A 17,937-nucleotide genomic window follows, 5' to 3' on the forward strand; every position below is an offset into this window, starting at 1 on the left:
TTAACAAGGCTAGAGGGGGGATGCATCAGTTCGCAGGCAGGACCATCTTAGGCTCAACTTGCAAATTGAGGCTTCCCCACCTCTATCAGGGCTCGGCTACATACTTCAAAAGTTATCTTCGATACCGATACTCGATAGAATGAAAAAGTTTATTTCCGATACCGATACAATATACAGGATTGAAATCGAGTTTCGATTCAGATATGCGACACTGTATCATCGATACCTCGATACAACACAAAGTCTAACATGATAAAGCTTGTAATACGATTAAATTCATTAGAAAATTTTAGCGCGCTTTCTGGAATCTCTCGAGCATTCCTATACCATAGTTTTCTGAAGGGGCGTAACGATACGCCAGAACGAAGTTATTGTTTAGGCAGCTGTCCTTGTCAGAACTTCACATCAATTGCAGTCATGGTTACAGTTAAGCGATTGCTTCCCCAAGCAGCATAACAAAATATTTCTTTAAACTAATACACCTCATGTGCACTGAGCTGTGAGCACTTTGCTATACATAGTATACAAAGATGCAACCTGCGTGCGTTTGGAGAACTGAGCAGTTATATTGCCATTAGTGCGACAACAAACGTTTGAACCTCTGCATATTGTTAAAAGGTATAAGGAAAATAAAAATAAAATGGCTGAATGGTATTTAGTCCGGAAAGAGGGCGATATGAGCGTGCTAAAAGCGACGCGAATGGGAAAAGCCTCTCTGAATACGCAGATGAGCACACCGCAGTGTTGTATTAGATGAAGGTGCCTTTTATCAGTTTGTAAGAGTGAACCATAGACGCGTTGACTCAAGCATCCTGGAAATAGTTAGGAAACTCAAGGTTCACTAGCGTCGCTGGAGAACTGCGGCTGGTTACAGATAAACGATAAAAGTATCTTTTGAAGCGATAGCTTCACTGCGCTAGTCAACACCGCGCTTCGCGTAAGCCGCGTATGTCGGAGCACGAGTGACGTCAAGCACGGCGCGCAGAAAAGAAAGGCCCAGTATCTGTCGCACTCTTTTCTGCGGATACCTGAACCACGCCGGAAGAGAAGGGAGCAAGGTGGGAGGGAAAGTGGAAAGAGAGAAAGAGCAGCCGTAGTGTCGGGCTACGGAGTAATTTCGACCACCTGGGGATCTTTAACTTGCGCTGACGTCGCACAGCACACGGACGCATCTTCGTTTCGCCTCCATAGAAACGCAGCCGCCGCGGTCGGGTTTGAACCCGTATACTCCGGCACATTAGTGAGATTAGTTTTTGTCTAGCGTTCTCACCATCTGTGATCCAACACTTGAACACGCGGCTAGAAACGCCACTCGACAGGAGAGATGGTGTACAATTCAAACTCAGCCTTGCCGGAGAACATGTGAGAGATACTGCGCCTCTCCTAATTATGTGTACAACTTCGACAAACCTCGATCAGAGGCAAACTAGGTGAGGCAAAAAAGAATGTAACGCGATAGCGCTATCGCGCCCCGTTCGCACCGTCTACTCATTTGCTTGTCGGGCTTTTGAGTGACAGAAAGACGTAGTTCACATGATACAACACATTAACTTGTCCAAAGCATGACTGATTGGTAATTACTTGTTCTGAAGCGTGATTCTGGGATGTAGAAGCGCTGCCGGCCACCTTGCCGAAATGCGCGGGCCTCAAGTGGCAGTCGTAGTTCATCGGGAACATCGCTGCCGATCCGAGCCGGCGCGATGAAGATCTCGGAGGCCATGACTTGTCTATTTTATTCCGTGCGCCACACGCATGATAGCGCCGCGTGTACGCCAAGCGAAGAGTTAGTACACCGGAAAAGTAGTTTGGCACTCGCTTAACTGCGTGTTCTGTAATTCTGTTCTTTACATGCTCATAATTATTATTATACGCCACAATACGCATCTATAAGGGATATGTCTGAGACGATACCGCAATCAATAGACGCGCCCTTCTCCATTTCAAAGCATCTAGCACCGGCGTGTACGGACGCAGAAGCATGAGCTCCGGCGGAGCGGCGTTTGCGGCCCAGGCCGGTCGCGGAAACAGGTTTTTTGACGCTTCGGCTGACGAGTATCAGGTGATTCTGCCAAGTTTGCCAACCGGGCGCATTGTGCTTAATACTGTTTTCATGCATGGTGATGTGAAGGCTCGACCATACCGAGTTGAAGACTTCAGGGACGCGTTGGCTCGTCTTGGATTGCTCCCAGAGGTGGTCGCCCTGGGGGCGTACCAAATGAACCACGTTTGGGCAGTGACGTTTAAAGACGCCGAGGCCACACGTAAGCTGCTCGCTGTCAGTGATGTGAAAGTGAAGGACCATCGCTGTGTAATCGTCGACCCCAACGACCATCATTGACCATCAGTGAATCTTTAACCGGACCAGGGTGTCCGGTTAAAGATTCACTGGCTGTTGCATGGCGTTCCTGACGAAGACGGGCGAGCCGCACTGTTGCCGTATGGGACGGTGTCTGACATTGCAAGGGAAAGGTGGCGCGCACAAGGCGTCACCGACAAAGGGTCAACTACGCGCACCGTGTCCCTAAAGCTGAAGACAGGGGTGAAAATTGACGACATCCCACACCAGCTGCGAGTTGCCGGTGAGCCAGCGCTCGTCGTCGTTCCGGGCAGGGCTCCCCTGTGCCTTCGCTGCAAGACGACGGGTCACATCCGGAAGGAGTGCCAGGTTCCGCGCTGCGCTCGTTGTCGTCGTTTCGGCCACGACGAACCGCAGTGTGTAAAGACGTATGCAAACGTCGCAGGGCCCGTGAGGAACGACGACATGTCGGAACACCTCATGGACGAGGCGGATGCGGAAGAAGCAGCTAAGGAGTCAGGCACCAGCTCAGCAGAAACAACGGTCACTCCCCCCTCCCCAAACGCGGACGAGGTCAAGGAACAGGGTGTCAAGAATTTGCAAGCGTGTTCCGTCGGCGTCGCGGACGCTAAGGTGGCCAGCAGCAGCAACTCAACTGGGGACACGGAGGTCAGTCACAGCACAGTATTCATTCATGAGACAGACAGCATGGTCGAATCTGAGGCAGCGAACTCGGCAGCGGTAGCGAAGCGGACACACGACGACACGGAGGACCGAACACCAGGTCACGAGAATGCAGACGTCGAAGGACCGCCGACAAAGACTTCCACGGCGGTACGGCAGGCGTCCTATCGGACTAGGTCGAACTTGTTAGAGAAAAGAGGGGGGGCTGCATCGCTCTTTTAGGAAAACGTAGCGCAAAGAAGACAAGGACAAATAGAGAAGGAAACACACACGAGTGTTTCCTTCTCTTTTTGCCCTTGTCTTCTTTGCGCTACGTTTTCCTAAAATGCGAATGCACCAACTCGCCCAATTTAGCATTCTTGTGCTGCATCGCTCCCACCTCAGACTTAACACCTGACACCATGGAGGGGTGCTCGGCCACAGACATCACTAAAGGTATGACCATGCTCCCGGGTATTCGTTCATCACCAATGATTTGTCTAGACAAAGCCATTAGATTCGCGACTATTAATGTTCGAGGGCTCGCAGCAAGGCACAAGCAAAATCAACTGTTTCGTTTGGTTAGCGAGCTGGAGCTAGACGTCATCGCGATTCAGGAAACTAAAGTTGATGGTGAAGAAGAAACCGGGAGAATGGTTAGCCTTTTTACTTCAAGATACAATGCCGTTGTAAGTCATGCAGTTGGAGCAGCGGCTGGTTGTGTGCTGTTTGTGCGTCAGTGCCTTGGTGTCACAGTTCAAGCTGTCACGACTTGTGCGTATGGCCGCTTCGTTGTTTGCGATCTCGTGCTGTATTCATACGAATGGCGCATCATTTGTGTTTATGCACCGAACAGCGTGGGCGAAAGGCGCGATTTCTTTGAAGGTATTCGTCAGTATTGCAACTCTGAAAGGCTAACTGTGATAATGGGAGACTTCAATTGTGTATGTACTCTCCGCATCAGATAAAACGAGTAGAAGGCCGCATAGTGATGCCAGCACCTGTGTTCTCGCAGAATTGGTAAATGAGTTTAACCTTGTTGATGTGGCTGGGTGTCTGGAGGGTGGACGAGCGGCACAGTTCACTCATTTCCAGGCTTCTAGCCACGCTCGACTCGATAGGATGTACATCTCTCTTGATCTGGTGCCTGTATGCCACGAATACCACGTTAAGCCAGTATCGTTCAGCGATCACTGCTTGGTCACCATCACTATCGCTGGGAACAAAACTAAAAGTCAAGGATTTGACTGGAAAGTGTGGAAGTTAAATTCAAAATTATTATCTGATGACAGTTTCCAAGCCGACGTTGAAAGGCATATAGCAAATATGAATGACAAAGGCGTAACAAAGTTAGGGGCTAAATGGGAGGTTTTTAAACAGAATGTCAAAATGACAGCATTGGAAAGATCGAGCGCTATAGCCAGACAAGAAAGGGCCGAAGAAAGGTCCCTTCGCGTGAATCTACAGCGTCTAATCGATGTGGAAAGCAATAACCCCGGTTTGTTCATAGACGACATACGAGCCCTTAAGGGCAAGCTTGAACTGCTCGACGCTGACCGATATCGCGGTGCCCTTGTCAGAGCTAGAGCCGAACGGCTGATAAGGGGGGAAGGTCCGACAAAAAGGGCGTTAGGCACAGAAAAGTGGCACGCTCGAAGGAATCAGATAGATGAAATTGAATACCAAGGGACCATTACCAATGAAAAGAAAGAAATCCAGCAAGCTTTCTTCGTGCATTATCGTCAGCAGTTCGCACGATGTGCAGTTGATATCGAGAGTTTCAAGAGAGTTTATTTGCCTTTAATGCCACAACTCGACGAAAAGACGACACGTGTGCTAGAGACCCCCATCACGGAGGATGAAGTGAAATGCGCTATTGGGAATTTGAACCCCGGCAAATCGCCTGGCCCTGATGGACTTAGCGCCGCATTTTATAAAGCTTTCCAGGATTTTCTCTCGCCGGTACTGGAAAAAGTGTATAATGAAGCATATGACCTTAATGTGCTGCCGCCGTCCTTTGCATCTTCTCATACTGTGCTAATTCCCAAAACGGAGGACCGAGGTCAATTATGCAGTGTTACCTCTTACCGGCCGATTAGTTTAACCAATGTCGACTATAAAATTTTTATGAAAGTACTAGCTAAAAGACTGCAAACAGTTATTAAAGATATTGTTGGAGACCACCAAACATGCGGTAATAAAGACAGGTCCATTTTTACGAACATTCACATCGCGAGGGCCATTCTTGAATGTTGCGATGCTGGTGGACTTGGAGTAGCAATGCTCCAAATAGATCTTGAAAAGGCTTTTGATAGAGTGCCCCACGACTTGCTTTTGTGTATATTAGACTATGTCAAGGTCGGATGCGTCATCAGAGAAGGAGTGGCTATGGCTTACAGTGCTTGTACAACTAGACTAATTGTGAACAAATCTGTCGGTGACAGTATTGCTGTCCAACGCTCAGTTCGTCAAGGTTGCCCCCTTTCACCTCTTCTCTTTTGTATCTATCTTGAACCCTTATGTTTAAGCATTATCAAGCATGAGAAAATGCGGGGCTTCAAGCTGCATCAAGCAGAAGTGAAGCTTTTGGCTTATGCCGATGATGTCGCGATGTTTTGTGTAGACTACGAAAGCATCGTAGAAGTTGTGAAAACTGTAAAAGATTTTTGCGCTGTAAGCGGCAATGCTGTTAACTGGGGCAAGTGCCTGGGCTTCTGGCACGGTGACTGGCCAGCGACCCCAGGCATTTTTGCTAACATGAAATTTGTTACCAACCCTGTCAGCTACCTTGGTGCCCCTCTTGAATCGTATCGGGACAGTGACCCATACTGGAAAAACCAAGTCGGTAAATTGAAAGATAGAGTGGACAAATGGAATGGATGGCAGTGGTCGGTGTTTGCGAAGGCCACGATTTGTAATTTGTTTTTAGTGACAAAAGTTTGGTACGTGCTTCAAGTGTTATATTGTTCAAGAGCTAATGTCCAAAAGATGCATCGTATCTTTGCCGTCTTTGTGTGGGGGTCTTCGTGGGAACGGACAAGTCGGACAAATCTCTTCCGCCGGGTGAAGGACGGCGGGCTTGGTTTGGCACATCTGTTTCTGCGCCAGTTAGTCAATCGTTTCATGTTTTTGAGGAATGTGAAAAATCCATTTCTTCGTACGGTCTGTCAGTTACGCCTGGGTCAAGCTCTCCCGGGAATTGTCGTTTCTTCTGACCGCATGTCAGGAGGTGTCCACGGGTATCTAAGGGAAGTGGTCTTGGCGTACAGGTTCTTGATGGTGCGGTTTACTTTAGACTATTTGTGAAGTGTAAACCGGAAAAAACTGTATAAAGACTTGTGCGATGTGGTGCTTCCAGAACCGTTGTACAGAGCTGTGTACTCGTCTACCGGGGGCAAAAATGTTCTTAAAAGAGTGAAGAGGATGATGGTGCCGGCAGGGATGAAAACGTTCTTTTTTAAGCTGCACACTGGAACATTGGAGGTAAAGAAATGGAAGGAACAGAAAGGGCTTTTTGTACCCTGGGGTGTCCACTGCATAATATGCAGGAAAGAGGAGACGATTGAACACGTGTTTCTCGAATGCTGGGACGCCGTATTTTTATGGGACGTGCTCCAGAGGACGCTTAAAAAGGAACTACCCATAAGCCCACATGGTATTCGATTCTTGCCAGTAGAAGCGAACAATGATACACCATTGGATCTTTTGATGCTACTGGCTCTCCACAGCATATGGAAAAGCAGAATGGCTGTAGAGCATGGTGACGTCGATGCACGTTCAGCGAGACAGCTCTTTAGAGAGAGCATACGGGCATATGTGGATGAACAGAAAGCGTTAAAACTAGAGTCAGAATGGTTGGTTAGTTTTGAAGGGTTGTCACATATGAGGGATTTTTAATCCGACAACTTCAGCTAAGGACGGCCGAAGCTTTAAGTCAATGCTTGATCTTTTATTTTGTCATGTTATTGATGTCACATGTGTCTTTTTTGTGTACGTCCTCGGTCAGGAAATAAAGAAAAAAAAAACTGCCGTGGCCGAGTGGTTAGCGTGCTCGTCTCGCACCGCGGAGGTCCACGTTCGATTCCACAGGTCGGCGCTTTTTCCCACTCTTTTTTATTTAATAATGCTTCTTGGGATGTTTCGCTCACGGCTAACGCAGGACGACGCGGGACGGCGGCCGCCGACGACGACACTGATGTTTCTGCGACACGGGGCCCTTAACGCTACCGCGTTAAAAGATAGGAGAAGAAGGGTAGGCTTTCGCCATTGTCCTCTAACGAGACATCAAAGAGAGGCCGTAATTCTGAAGCAAAAAGCTTCCCTGCGCTAGTTAACACCGCGCTTCGCGTGAGCCGGCGTATGTCAGAGCACGAGTGACGTCACACATGGTGCAGGTGGCCGCTGCCACGCACTATACGTCATCGTTTGACGTTAGCCGCAAGCGCGTGTTTATGGCGGAGGCCGGCTATATAACTGCTTGCCAGAGATTAGGCGTGCGCATTCAACATGGAAGGAGAAGACAGTGGTACTACCGATACAGAAGTGCTACCGCCGGAGTTGGCTGAAGAGGAGCGGAGATATGAAAGGCTGAAAGCTAGACGAGCGTCCGAGGCACCTGAACAACGAGAAGAACGTCTCGATAAACGACGCAGCAAAGTTGAGTCTGAAACTCATAATTCATAGCCATAAGCTAAACTGTAAGCACATCCATAAGTTAAACCATAAGCATATCCATAGCGTAAATTATATAGCATAGCCATGAGCTAAACCGTGAGCGTATCCAAATGCTAAATCATACAGCATGACCGGAAAGCTAAATCACAAGGATCACCGAAGCTTGTCGATTCGAGATATCCAGGCTTAACCTTCACAATTCCCTGCCAAAATTATTTTAACAGAAAGTTGTTAATAGAGTGTCAATCAGCTTGCATATTTCAAAAATTAATGTATTCGTTGTTTTTTTACATATAGAAATATCTTTACAAGTTTATTTAAGGTTTGTTGAAATTTTGTTCACGGCGTAGTCTGCCACGCTGGTTCAGTAATGTACTCCGGTTCTCATTTTCAATGCCAAAGTTCTAACTCTGCAATGGAAATCGACTTTGCATATATACGGAACGGAGTGAACTCAGGATCTGTTAAACTTAAGCTCACGTTTTCCTCCAGTACGATTGAAGTAATGGTGAGCACTGCGCTACGAATTCGGGGTATTGGACATGCTACTTAGGCTAAAAGTTATATCTTCTCCAGGACCTGATGGTATACCAGGCGCATTCCTTCGCCGTTTCGCTGAAACGCAATGCAAGTTCCTCGTTGAAATATTTATAGCTTCCATTAGAACTGCATCCACACCTGATGACTGGAAAGGCGCGTGTGTGGTGCCCGTCCCGAATTGGGGTAACCTTCACTTCTCTAACTACCGCTCAATATCTATATTATGTTCTTCTTGTAAATTTATGGAACACATCATAGCTAATCTAATTTCAAAGTCTCTTTAAGATAATAACATTTTATCGCAACACCAGCCCGGCTTCAAGAATGGGTTTTCTAGGGTTACACAGTTAGTCGCCTTATTTCACTTTCTTGCTTCCGTAGTAGATAGGACCGGCCAAGTAGACCTAATTTTCTTAGATTACGGCAAAGCGTTCGATTTAGTACCGCATAACGAACTAATCGAGAAACTTCTAATGATAGGATAGCCCGATTTTCTTGTTCCTTGGATATCGATATATTTAATGCAACGCAAGCAGTATGTTACAATTAACGGAGAAGATTCTTATGCTCTTCCGGTCACATCTCGGCAGTGGCAGTGTGCTCAGGGCAGTGGGCTTTGAATGCTGCTATTTTTGGTATATTGTAACGATATTGTTGATGTGGTTAATCAACCTGTACAGATCCGTATGTATGCAGATGACTGCATTATTTTTAGTGAGATCCGGTTAGCTGACGATCAAGCAATTCTAAACACAACCCTTAACAATATTCTCACATGGTGTTGTAGATGGGGTATGAAACTTAACTCTGAAAAGACCGTCTTGCTACGTATAACAAGAAAACTTCATCCATTAAAATGCTCTTTCTTTCTGGGTTCAGGTCCAATTGCTGAAGTTAGCGAATACAAATATCTTGGTGTGACATTAACATGCAACTTAAGCTGGAACACGCACATCTCCAACACTTGCTCGTCAGCATTTCGAAAACTTTGCTTGTTGCGTCAGAAACTAAAGGATGCACCCCTCCCAGTTAAAAGGTTAGCCCCATACGAAACCTTTATAAGGACTAAATTAGAGTATGTATTTTATGGGACCCATATACTATCACCAACATAAGCGCACTAGAGCGAACCCAAAGAAAAGCTGTCCGATTCATGCTCTCTCAGTACAGTCGAACTAGCTCTGTCTCTGCACTAATGCAATCGAATTCAATACCTACCCTTCAGTCCCGGCGAAAAGTTCTTCGATTAAATTATTTTATTATTTAATCATAAACTTGGAATGAATCCTTCACTGTATCTAATACTATCGAACACCAGACAAACCCGACAATTCCACCCTCTTTCTCTGACCCCGTACTTTTCCAACTATAGCTTATTTCAACACTCTTTCTTTCCCCAGACCATTAATGATTGGAACAGCTTGCCAGCCTGCTGCCTACAGTCTCTTGACCTGATAAATGACCATGTTTAGCATAATTTCATGGTCTGCTATTATCATTTTTCATTTCCTGCTGTTCGCGCTCTGTTTTGTTTGCATTTTGATATTACTGATCACTGTAATAATTTGTTTTTAATCCACTCCTGCTTGGGCCTCACGGCCTGCAGTATGTAACAAATAAATAAATAAATAAATAAAATAGACTGAGCCGCATTTTGATGGCAATGCCAGACAGCCTGACTAAAGCTCAAGGTATGCAAAAGACACCCACATATAGATTGGATTCTCTACCTTTATTCGAAACCTACATTGGGGTCTAAGGAAGGCGACTTCTTACGATTTCTTTAAATCGGCACCTGTTACCTGCAGTCATTGCCCGTTATTACCAAAATTTTACTTCTCCCTCTTAATTGGTTGGTTGGTTGTACAACTTTTAATTCCATCGGAAACGGGGAGTCGTGCGCCCGCGGATTAGAGGCTGGCAGGTAGCCGTTGGCTTGTTGCGGCCTCTTCCGCCAGATGGACGATGCGGTGCGGGATCGCAGGGTCCGCGCTTCGCAGCAGGGTATCCCAGGCTTCTCTACTTGTAATATTTTGCCCTATCCCTGGAGATTGTGGACACTTCCAAATTATGTGGTCGAGGGTCCCTCTCGCCCACAGTGTTTGCAGAGATCATTGTCCCTAAGGTCTGGTAGCGCGTGAAACGGCCAGGCTGGGTTCATGAACGTATTAGTTTGTAGCCGCCTCCACGTGACAGCTTCTCTATTATTTACCGTAACATCTTGCGGGGGTACCAGTCTACGTCCAAATTTATAATGGTCGATTATTTCCCCATAATTTTGCAGACGCTCGTCGTATGCCCAGTGTTCGGGGGGCTCGACGGCTACCCGGAAGTAGAGAGCTCGGGCTAGCTCGTGAGGCGCCTCGTTACCAGGGACGGCAGCGTGAGCAGGTGTCCAAATAACTGAATTTTCCTATTTATCGTTCTTTGGGTGAGGATTTTGGCCGCCTCCGGCGATATCCTCCCCTTCCCAAAATTTTGAATTGCAGTTTTGCTGTCGCTAGTTATGAACTTGGCTTCTGTTCCTACGCAAGCTAGCGCTATCGCAACGTCCTCCGCAGTCTCTATGTTGCGGCCTCTGATGGCTGCCGCGGATACCGGTGCCCCTCGGCCATCGACTACTGAAGCTACCGCCGCACCTGTTCTGCCACTTGCCGCATCAACATAGACTGCTTCATTTGCTCCCATGTTCTTGAACCGTCGCTCTAGAGCTTCGGCTCGTTTGGCCCTTCTTTCTACATTAAATTCCGGATGCATATTCCTAGAGAAGGGGGGAACTACCAAGGCATTCCTGATTTCACTATTAATCATGACTTTTTTTTGAACTCCTCTGTCTGGGTTGAGGCCTACTTTTGCAAGGATTACCATGCCCGTCTCGGTCGTGCTTAGTCTCTCTAATTGGGAGCCTCGCACTGCCTTCGCCCATTCTGCCCACGTGTTATGCACCCCGAGTTCGAGCAGTCGTTCGCTCGAGGTACCCACGGGCAATCCTAGCGCCTTCTTAACGCATCTTCGAATCAGGCAGTCTAACTGCTCTTTTTCGCCGGCCCTGATGTCCAGGTAGGACGTGGCGTAACTGATTCTGCTTATTACGTATGCCTGGATTAGTTTTAGTACATTTCTCTCCTCGAGGCCTCTTCCTTTAGTGGCGACCCTCCTCAAGAGCCCGAGGGTTTGCATCGCGTAACTTTCAAATTTTTTCAGGACCTCTCTGTTATAGCCGTGGGATTGAATGACCATCCCCAAAATCCTGATCTGATCTACTTTTGGCACCGGTTTGCCCTCCACCTGAATATGAAACTCCCCGCTATTCTTGCAGCGGAGGCACTTTGGGTTATAAACGAACAACTCAGATTTATGCAGGGAGCACGAAAATCCCCTTTTAGCCGCGTAATCGACAATGATGTTGGTCGCTGCCTGCAGGCGTTCCTTCGTACTCGCCTCGTTCCCATGGTTAATCCACATGATAATATCGTCCGAATACATGCCAAAATTTAGCCTCTTGATTTGGTTAAGTTTTCCCGGGAGGCCTCTCATTGCCACGTTGAAAAGAAAAGGCGATAGCACTGAGCCCTGCGGTGTGCCTTTGCTTCCTAACTCTATCGTAGGAGATTCTAAATTTTGAAATATGATGCAGGCTTTTCTTCCTGATAAGAAGTCTTTTATGTAGTTGTACGTTCTCTCCCCTACACCGAGAACTTCGAGCCCTTCGAGGATAGCCTCGTGCCTGACATTGTCGAAGGCCTTGGTGAGGTCCATGCCCAGGACTACTTTGGCGTCTCTCGGTCGCGATTCTATGGTATCATGCTTTAGTCGGAGCATTACGTCCTGCGTGCACAAGTGTGGTCGGAAACCGACCATTTCGTGCGGCCACAGGTTGTTTTGCTCCATGAAGCGCGTTAATATCGTCTGTATTACGTGCTCCAGCAAGTTCCCTACGCATGAGGTTAGGGAAATCGGTCTCAAACTTTCCAATTGAGGGGGTTTTCCCAGTTTGGGTATTAGTATTATGTTTCCCGTTTTCCACTGATCTGGCAACTGAGTCGTTTCCCAAACTTTTCCAATGAATTCTGTTAGCTGACTAATAGAGTCATCGTCCTGATTCCTTAGCATTTTATTGGTGATCCCATCGGGGCCCGGGGCAGACTTAGTTTTTAGTCTTACAATTTCCGCCCTTACCTCTGCTTCCGTGATGGGGGCGTCAAGCGCCTCATTGGGCGTGCCACCGTAGCTCGGGAGTGGGGAACGCTGGTTGTCTGCAACATATGTTTTTACTAACGTATTCATAAACGCCGGATCGTCTCCTTCAAAGGCGTGTCTGACTTTTGCCAATCTTATTCCCGATTGAGCTTTTGAATTTGTTGGGTCCAGCACATGCCGGAGCATGATCCACGTTTTGGAGAGGTTCATGCCTCCCTCCATTTCGTCGCATCTGCTGAGCCAGTTTTGTTCGCACAATCGCGCTGCTTTCAATTTACTTGTTATGCCTCGCGATTCGTCTTCTAAGATTCTTGTTCCACTTTTGTTTCTTCAGCCTGCGTTCCATGCTTTGTTTAGCGTCCCACATGTGGAGCAGTCGGCTATCTACTATACCAGGAGCGTCGTCTCCTACCAGCGTCTTTGTCGCCTCACCAACCTGGCGTTTGAGTGCCTCCGTCCATTCCTCAATGTTCTCAGTCCGTTCTAATTGCGCGGTTGCCCTGATTTCTCCAAATTGATCCCATTCCGTTTCGGCCGGTTGGCACGCCCTGTGCGTCTTGACGCCCTCTGTGAGGACTGAAACGACAATGAAATGGTCACTGCCAAAATTTTGCTCACAATTTTGCCAGTCTAAACCCTGTAAGTTTTTTGAAAATGTCAGGTCTGGGGATGTGTCCGCGCATATGCTGTTACCTGTCCTCGTTGGATGATCGGGATCCGTATGGAGGGTGAGACCCAGCTCATGCGTGTCCTCCCATAGCTGCCTACCTTTGGTGTCCTGTATGGCATAGCGCCATTCTTGATGTCTGGCGTTAAAGTCACCAACGATCAGCAAGGAATTACTCCCGGCCGCATTGATGGCTTCACGCATAAGGGCCCTAAATCTAATTTCCTTATGCTTGGGTGAGCTATAAATGTTAAGAAGCAATAGACTGGGATCCTTCTTTCATCCCGTTAATATCTCGAGAAATACGTTCTCGATATCTCTCGAATTCAAATGGTGTTCTATCACCGCTACATAGTGCTTTACAATGGTCGCCACGGTCGATTTCACGCCTCTATCGCTGTTGAACACCTGGTATCCCATTAGTTTGGCTCCCTTCTCTGTTTCCTGAAGGGCGATTGCGAGGGGGGTCTCAGTTATGAGTGGAAGATATTGCTGCAGTAGCGCTCTCTTGCGCTGGAACCCGCGACAGTTCCACTGCCAAATTTGGTTTTCATTTACGCGCCTGGCCATTTTGCAGCTGGGTTAGGGTTTGTTCGACATTCTGTTGCCACGTGTTGACGGCTATGAGCTCGGTTCGAACTCTTTGCACTTCCCCTGCAAGTGCCTGTACCTGGCTCTGAATTTGGTTCATGAATTAGGCCATTTGGCTCATGAATGAATTCAATTTTTCGTCAAGCCTGTTTTCGACTGCTTGGAAGGGGTCTGTTTCATTAATTTTGCGCTTCACCGGGGGCAGGCGAGACGCCTCAGTCGCCATTTGCTCATCCACTTTCGCCGGGGGCGCCGCTTGTGGCGGGGCGACTGGCTGAGCAGGTGGCAGCTGCTTCGCGGGAGTGGGAGACCCTTGCTCTTCCGTATGCTGTTTCGATTTTTGATTTTGCGTTAGCTTTTTAATCACCCCCTTAAGCTCCTGAATTTCTTTTTTAGGAATTTCGACTTCCTCGTCTCTCTTAACTTTCCTAGGTTTAGCATGGGAGGTCCCGCTGTTGAAGCTTACATTTTTCCGGTCTCCGCTGGCGTTCCGCTTGCTCCATGGGTTGGCCGCGTCCCTCGAACTCGAGCGTCTCCTGGACCCAGACCTGGAGCGTCCCATGGAGCGAGAACTGGAACGCCCTCGCTGCTGCGGTGGCGTCTCGTTGGCGGTAGATTCCAACCTTCGGAAGGAGTCTTCTCTAACGCAGAAGTCTCCTCCTCCTTCTTGCTTGACTTTCGGTCGCCCTCTGTTTTCGTATTGAGCTGGATTATCCTTGACTTTTCGCTCCCATTGCTTATTCTTCACCTCGTACGGAGTCCTGTATATTTCCTTACATTTTCGGTCACCAAGCAGGTGGCCCTTGCCGCACAGCTGGCCCTTTGTCTCGCACTGGTGACCTTGCGGTGGCCTCTCCATTCCGCAGCTTCTGCACTTTAGGTTGTTCGTGTCCGGACAGACGTCCTCCCTGTGACCGAATCTTCCGCAGGCATTGCATACCTCATATTTTTTGCGGTTAAAGGGGTCGTGAAACGAAAATGTAGCTACCCAGTTGCAATTTTCCTTGCTTCAGTAAACATTAGCCATGCCGATTCCAAAATATCTCGTCGAAATATTGCTTCTGCATTTAATAATACCATTATGAAATAACAGCATTTTTGCGTTCCTGAAGCTACCATGCGACCCTGTAGGCCGGAAATTGAAGTACTCGCCTACGTCGTGTTTAGCCATTTGGAAACGCAGATATAATCATTATTTCCCATAAAATAACAGGTTCCTGTTAAAGTTAGCAAATAAAAATATAGTATACCAATTATTCGCTCACGCAAACGCATTTCTTCAACAATCAACCAGGGCAATCCCTCGTTACTGTCACGTGACGCGCGGTCGGCGGCGGCGGCGGAGGAGGACGGGTGGTGTCTGCTTCTCGCTGCGCTCTGGAACAGAGGTGACGCTCAAGTTCAGGTTTTCGATAACGACGACTATACCTCGCTCCGCCGGGCACTCCAAATGACAATGGTTCCAACATTATTTGTTGTTGTTTTCTTTTCTTTGTTCTTTTTTTTGTGAACATTCGTGAAGGAACACAGTGTCTTGAGCAGTCTCATACCACCGGTACAACTTGGTTGTGCGGCCGCTGCTGTAATTTTTTTTTTTATTCTTGGCGTCTTTAAAGATACGATATAAATACGGTTTCAGGTCAAAGAAATCGACAAGTGTGTTCAATCCGAGTTGTGGGTGGAGTGTTTCAGGAGCGGGCGTACTCGTATATATTAATTGCTCGCCTCCGCGCTGCATCATTGAGAATAGCGTGTTGAGCTTCGCTTCCTTTATTTCGGCTGGATGACCTGAACTATGGCACTACACGGAAAGCCGGAAACAGAAAAAAAAAAGGTTGGTACAGTGTACTTGGGTGGCCCTTTCACCCAACGCGTTGTCGCAGCTTTGCTCCCCCACCTTCCCGACGCCTCTTTCGTAACCTTTCTCAAAAAGAAAAAAAAGAGAAGAGAGAAGGAAGCATACTTCCTACAACGTCTACAGTGCTCAGACTTCGCCAATTTTTTCTGACAACGTTAGGTTCTGGGTTTAGACGTGTTGTGCGGGTTTGAGTGCTCGCTATGCCAACCGTGTGCGTCGCGAGATTGCAGCACGGCTTCTCCGAGCGGAAGTAACGTTCGTTTTCACCAGTTTTGGCACATCGATTGGGTTCATGTGTTCGTACTACTTTCTACTGGAAGTCCTAAATGAACCTCGGCGTCATTCCAAGCCTCGGCATGGACCGGAAACGAAGAAAGCTCACCTTAAACGATGCGTCGTACCGACGCAAAACCGCTGGCCCAGTGCATTGGCAAAAAAAGTGCAGGTCGCGTGATAAAGGCAGTAAAAGTAGTTGCGATTTGTAGCCTTACAGATATGACTATTTGAGAACTACTCGACTCGCAGAAGCCACCAGTTCTATTTGATTGTTTCCTGCCAGACTGCCCTCATAGCAGTAATATGCGCATTTTGGATTTTTTTTTTTGAACGATACCGTGAGGCCAGCACAACAGGTGCCCCTACCAGCATATCGTACCACCCAGAACAGGCCCCTTGGTTCCACTTTAATCACGTTCTTTTCACAGCACTCATCTAGTCCCATAGAACCTGATGAAGACTCCAAAGAGGAGGATCATGTTGAGCAGAGCTCAGAATCCTTCACATCATTTAAAAGTCATTTCTAGGGTAAAAATTGTTCACCTCAACAGCTCATACGCCCCATGTCCTTGCATTACAATGGTGTGATTACCAGATCAAACATCCAGGAGAAATGCATTCACGCAAGTGTTATTAATTGGAAAGGCGAATAGATTGGCTTAAAAGTTTAATATCTGACCTGCTACTCTGTACAAGGAAAGAGAAAGAGAAGAACAAAGAGGGTCGTGACTTGATTAAAATATATACAGGAATAGTAACTTGCACTACAATCACGAGTCAAGTCCTGTGTCATGCAAGAAGCAGCAGAAAGCCTGCACTGCCTCTAGAGCTTTCCATTTCTGGCCAACCGGCCAATAAGTCCTCTGAGGGAGGCCTGTTGCCAAAACACTTCAAAGAAGTAATTCGAGTTATTGTTTTTCACGCATATACTGGGACACACCACTAGCACACGCTCCACAGTCTCCGTAATGTCACATGTGGAACATTCTGGGCAGTCCGCCTGTCCAATTAAGTATAAATATTTGTGTGTGAAACCACATTTAGATGCAGTCTATGGAGAAAGCATGCATAATGGCATATAATTGGCAAGTGGGTATGGGTCCACTGAAGCACTACCTTGTGGCCTTGAGCACAAGTAGATATAAGGAACTCAGTGATGTGTAGTGCCAAAGGCTGGTAAGGGTGTGTTGTTGAAAACTTCCAAAAATTAGTAATGCAGGCTTTGAAACTGTGATTGCACACCACTTTTGAAGTGGTTTCCCACAGATGTGGAAAGTCTCTTACCAAGGGGCCACAAGCTCAGCAGCGGTTTGTGGAGAATTATGCCCTAAAAAAAATGAGTCACGTTCTGAGCGGCATCACCACAATTGTAGGTGACGCTTGTGGTGATACAGATCTGTGTATACATAGATAGAGTTGTAATATTCTCACCAGATGTATGTCAGATTAAGTTGCTTGAATCCCGAGAACATGCAAACGCACCAAAGGTTGAGTCATTACACACAGAGGTTGGGTGGGGTGGTATGGGAAGTCGTAGCGTGATAGCATTTGTAATTAATGGCAGCGGAGTGTACGTGAAAAACTGCTGTTCAGCTGCTCGTCATCAGTGGGTGGCAATGGTGTTGTGCAAGTAGTCGTGAATACACACAAAGTGGTTCGTGTGACAATTGTGTAGATATTGGGCACGCACGTGACATTCTGAAGTAACAGCGCAAAACGTGGATGGGAGCACAAGACGAGAAGACGACACAATGTCTCATCGTCTTCTCGTCTTGAGCCCCCGTCCACATTTTGCGTTGTTACCTCAGGATGGAAAACCAACAAGCCCAACCTGCTATTCTGGCTAACATGCCATTGTTTGAGATGCATTGCGGCAGCCAAGGTTTATCCCAAGCACCTGCACTTCTATGTACATGTTAAAGAGTACTGGCAGTGGTGCTCATATGGGTGTGTACCATTTTCCTGGCTCGGGCGATCAGACTGCAGGCGGGCTAGCACACACAGCCCAAAGCACATGTAGTAGAATTTTGGACTGTCGAACCGCGAAGTCTTCAGTTCAATTCCTTCCCTTATAATTTTCAATTTGTATGAGTATCATACAGTCTGTGCTTGTATGGTTAAATTGCGAAGGTGTACATATCACCTGCTCTCCTGACCAACCTCACTCTGCAT

General features: G+C 47.3%; 1 protein-coding gene across 1 annotated transcript; it reads left to right on the forward strand.

Moving 5' to 3' along the window:
* Window positions 1–1,978: 1,978 nt before the first annotated feature.
* Window positions 1,979–3,202, forward strand: LOC146184444 (uncharacterized). Its single transcript, XM_084608540.1, is given in 1 exon segment — window positions 1,979–3,202. A coding segment is annotated over 1 exon segment (1,224 nt).
* The last annotated feature ends 14,735 nt before the right edge of the window (window positions 3,203–17,937 follow it).

This window comes from Amblyomma maculatum, chromosome 7 (genome assembly GCF_055883805.1).
Source record: "Amblyomma maculatum isolate TAMU_Amacu chromosome 7, ASM5588380v1, whole genome shotgun sequence".
NCBI lineage: Eukaryota > Metazoa > Arthropoda > Arachnida > Ixodida > Ixodidae > Amblyomma > Amblyomma maculatum.